This window comes from Hordeum vulgare, chromosome 5H, assembly GCF_904849725.1.
Source record: "Hordeum vulgare subsp. vulgare chromosome 5H, MorexV3_pseudomolecules_assembly, whole genome shotgun sequence".
Taxonomy (NCBI): domain Eukaryota; kingdom Viridiplantae; phylum Streptophyta; class Magnoliopsida; order Poales; family Poaceae; genus Hordeum; species Hordeum vulgare.
The window spans coordinates 573,497,985-573,502,376 of NC_058522.1; the positions used below are offsets into that span (position 1 = coordinate 573,497,985).

General features: G+C 49.6%; 1 protein-coding gene across 1 annotated transcript; it reads right to left on the bottom strand.

The window, feature by feature from the left end:
• Positions 1 to 819: 819 nt before the first annotated feature.
• On the bottom strand, positions 820 to 3,387 carry LOC123399428 (uncharacterized acetyltransferase At3g50280-like). Its single transcript, XM_045093837.1, has one exon. It carries the CDS (start codon positions 3,306 to 3,308, stop codon positions 1,923 to 1,925), a length of 1,386 nt encoding a protein of 461 aa, XP_044949772.1. The 5' UTR covers positions 3,309 to 3,387; the 3' UTR covers positions 820 to 1,922.
• Between the last annotated feature and the right edge of the window lie 1,005 nt (positions 3,388 to 4,392).

Consider the following 4,392-nt stretch of genomic DNA (forward strand, 5'->3'; position numbering starts at 1 on the left):
TTAATAAAAGGTTGCATGCATCACTCGATGCAGAGGCTGGGATGATGCCTCCTTTTTTAAAAAGAATGTATACGCAGGCAGACGACCGATATTGCGCGACTCGGTATGCTGGATGACACATTGGTGGTGGCTCAGTCTGATAGGGAATACCCATGACACTGCAAGATACAAACAGACGCCATTCAATTACCCGTTGCATAACAAAAGAGTTCAATCAGTAGTTTCAGTGAGCATTGGAGGAACTGTAGAAGACTTGCAGTTATTTGATAAAGGTGACCATCTCGGGTTATGAAACAAGGCTAGTACTTAACCATTCATTATAGAGAGCACTCTATCATGCCATTCGTCTACTCATTACTGTTAATAATCGACTGATTGTACTTGTACAGAATTAGCTCACAGTAAGCAAGATAGCAGCATTGAATTGTTAAAAAAAAGCAAGATAGCAGCATCGGAAATAAAGTTGCATCACTTCTCATACAACAAGTGAAACATAAATGGTTACAGCGAGATAGCAGCATTGGAAATAAATGGACCAAATTTAGTTTGCCAAACAGATGTAACAGAGATGGAGCGTATACTTCTTTTGCCTCACCTGATTTTGTCAAACCCTCGTCCCGTGAAGCTAATTAAGTTGCCATATATATGCATTAACTTCCACCAAGCAAAAGTAAGGTGACGATGAAGCTGAAATCACAAGGGCAGCAACTCATAATAAATTATCTTCCATTGGATCATAGTATTGATAAAAAAGAAGAATTATAACTAGATACATGTGCTTCTGCTTTGTTGTATATCCCGTATTGTCTTATTTTTAAGTGGAGACATAATCTTTACCTCATCTTATTAATAAAAAATTAAAGAATTATCCCTTAACAAACAGAAAAAACAGACGAAAGCCAGCACAGATGCCCACAAACCGGGCCACACAAGACAACCTGGCTACCCACATGAAGCACACAACCCCGCACACACCATCGAAAAAAGAAGACAATCGTCGAGGTTGCCATTCAGCGCCATCGTTTTCAGTCCTTCACGAGCCAACGACTCCTGACTTCACCCTATAGACAACCACCGTCGAAGTTGTCGCTTCAACAGATGCTAGTACCCTAACCCATGACGATCCATACCAAATAGTCGGCCACCAATGCTAGCGACCGGACAACTCTGACTCTAGTGATGAACTTTGTAACAGAAAAAATAGAGCTCACGCCAACCAACAGCCCCGCACCAGGCCATCCATCTCATGACATCGTCACCACCAAGGCCCCTCCACGGCAACTCCGACTTCACGATGACCCAACAGGGCATGGAAAGCACATTATGCCCTAAGAGTTATGGCCGGACGTGGGCATGTGGCATTTCCAAAGTAACTATTACTACCAACTACCCTTAACCGTTTAACCGGTACCATGTGTATTTATCTTTCTCAGATGAGCCACATGCTCCCTGGCTCCCCCGTCCATGGCCACGACAGAGAAATAATAATCTTGTGTTGTACCCGCGACATGTTACCCAAACCAAGCTATAAAAGATAGCAGACCCAAATATGGCGTTGGCTACTACTAGTTCACTGAATACTTATTCCGAATAGGGGAAGCAATGGAAGAGAAAACAAACAGGCTGAGTGAAGGCAATTTTCTAGCAGTAGCAGCTAAATTCTGGTAGGCTTGAGAGGCATCAGAAATCCGAGGATCACTTGCCATTCTTGAATAGGTTCGCAGCAGTAACAACGAGGTATGCTGGGCAACCACACGCTCCGTCCGGTTTTAATGCATATCAGCCTCAGATTCGTACCTCCAGCGCCCATGCAGCTGACCTGCAAGACTAGTGAACTTGGCTTTGCACTAATGTTGCTTGCTCGCTAGAACCTTGAACCATCTACGTAGATGACTGATCTAAAAGAGAGACACGGTAAGTCATTATTCAACGGTACTGGTTGCGTTCATGAACTCCTCGTCGGCGACGAGCCTAGCGAGCGCCTCCGGAGCGAGGCACACCTCCAGTGCCATGCTCCCTCCACCGCCTCGGCCTGCATACACCGTCACCTTCCCATCCACCTTGTTCCCCGAGCCGCTCCGCACGGCCACCGGCGCGCCCCATCCGAAGTCGTTCCCATACACGTCAAACCTCGGCGAGCTCCCGGTGAACGTTCCCGTGGGAACGGCAGCCACGAACGCGGGCAGGCTAGTGAAGCTAGGCTCCTGGGGCCAGGACGCGAGCTTGTCCCTAGTGCTGGCTTCGTCCCATGATGCCACGGCTCGATTCAGGAGCCATGCCGCCCAGCCAAGGCCCTTGCCCACGATGTCGCCGGCGGTGGACTTGGCAGTGACGTTCCCCACCGCATTGCCTGCGTAAGATGCCGGTATGCCACCAACGCGTCCACGGAATCCCACAAGCACAATGTACGCTGTCTCCTGCTCCGGCGTGAGCTGCCGCGCTCGGCACACGGCGCGCCACAGGTGCGCGAGCAATGCCTGCAGCGAGGAGATGGTGCTATCGGTGCCGGAGCTGGACACCTCGGCGTTCGCTTTCGCCTTGAGCTCCTTTACGCTTGCCGCGGAGAAATGGAGGAAGCATTCTTGCACCGGCGGGAACACGTGTACGCGTTGGCCGACGACGTCCTCCAGCTTCCCGAAGGGTAGAGGGATGGGGACGGCGCAGCTGCTGCCGAGGAAACTCCTGTCGAACACCGGCAACGGCGTGGAGATCATGACATCGTCGCCGGCACGGCTTAGCTCGGACCAGGTGTTGAAGAAGTGCCAGAATGTCGTCCCATCTGCAACGCCGTGGTTCATCGTGAGGGCGATGAAGACGCCGTCGGCGAGCTCAGTGACCTGCGCCGCTAGGACCGGGCGCGTGCCCGCTGCGGCGTCCGCACCGAGCAGCGTGTCGAGCGGGAAGAAAGACCAGACCACCCGCGGAACGACGAGCGAGGCGGTGACGTCCGCGACGGTGACGCCCGGTGCCACGGCCTGGATGAACTCGGCGCCCTCGCCGCTGCAGCGGAGCGAAATGGTGAGACTCTGGCTGTGAGGCGCGACGGAGACGGCGAGTCGTCCGGCATAAGGGTAGAAGCGGCCAAGGGCGCGCGCAAAGGAAGAAGCTAGACGCTCCACGTCGACGTGCCCTCCGGTGGTGGGAGGCTTGGGCAGGAGGACGCCCTTTTGGATGTGCTCCACGGTGATATGCTTGAGATCCCATGGCGTCAGGTGGATGGTCGTCTCCGGCTCCGGCAGCCGCGAGGCCGTTGGCTCCGGACGTACCATGCGGCGAGACTGGATTCGGACATTGCCCATCGATCCCATGGTACTGTGCTTCAGTGTACTCTGCCGGAGCCGGCGTGAGCAATACGTGTGTGTGTGTGGTTACAAAGCAAAGTTGCTGGTTTGCGCAGATGGGATATAAAATCGAACACATATATGGCTGCCATTTGCACCTTATCTTCGTATGGTGGTGCACATTGTTTGACACTATGACCGTTGGCCCCGCTGAGTACAAAAAGACATAAAAATCTACAGAAAAAAATATCACGAGGCCCCTTCAACCTATAAGAGCATCTCCCCGGAATTTTTTTTCGAGGGTAGGCCATAGCTTTATAGAAGTCAGAAGATATGTACAAGAGATTACATCATAGGTAGTTAGGCATCAGAGGTCGATCCTAACCCAGCCTCCACTCCATTAACTAGACTCTACTACTCAATAAGCCTAATCACTCCAGAAGCTCCTGCCAGAGTCCAGTTCCTAAGGTCCTCGAAAATGAGAGCCACCGTACCCCTTTCGTTCAGGCAGGTCCGGTCCATACATATTTGGGGCCCTGGGACGAGACGACAAAATGAGGTCCTTGTATACAAATAAAAATTAAAAATATATTATATTTCAAAAATAATTATGTACATAGCATAGATTGATGGTCGAAAGAACTACATCATAATAGTATGGAAATAATATAGTTCTACAAAAGAGCGTTATTTTAAGTTGCACAACGAGACTATCTTCTTGCTCTTCTAAGTATGAAAACATTGTCAAAACTGATAGCAACTTGAACCATTTATGTTTTTTTCACTTTTTTTTCTCACAGATAAACATTTGTTAGAACACATGTCACCAAATAATTGCAAAAAAACTGTTAATAAATGGAACAAAAGCATTTGGCTATGGGCATATGGCTTGATGTCGAATTGTCGATGTAGTATCCCTGGATCCAATGAAGGTTCGAAGAACAGGCCAACAAAAGAGTAGGAACTAGGAAGAAAAAAATAGAAGATGTCAGGTGGAGCAATCAGAAGCGGAGAGGCGGGTTGTTTAACAGCAAATGAAAAGAGTACTTGATTAGGCTAAGGAGGGAGACGTGCCATCTCTGATGTGGTGATGCCTCAAACGTCTATTGAT

Bases quoted from the DNA above. Each gene is read 5' to 3' on its own strand.
- LOC123399428 (XM_045093837.1), bottom strand. From the start codon at position 3,308: ATGGGATCGATGGGCAATGTCCGAATCCAGTCTCGCCGCATGGTACGT.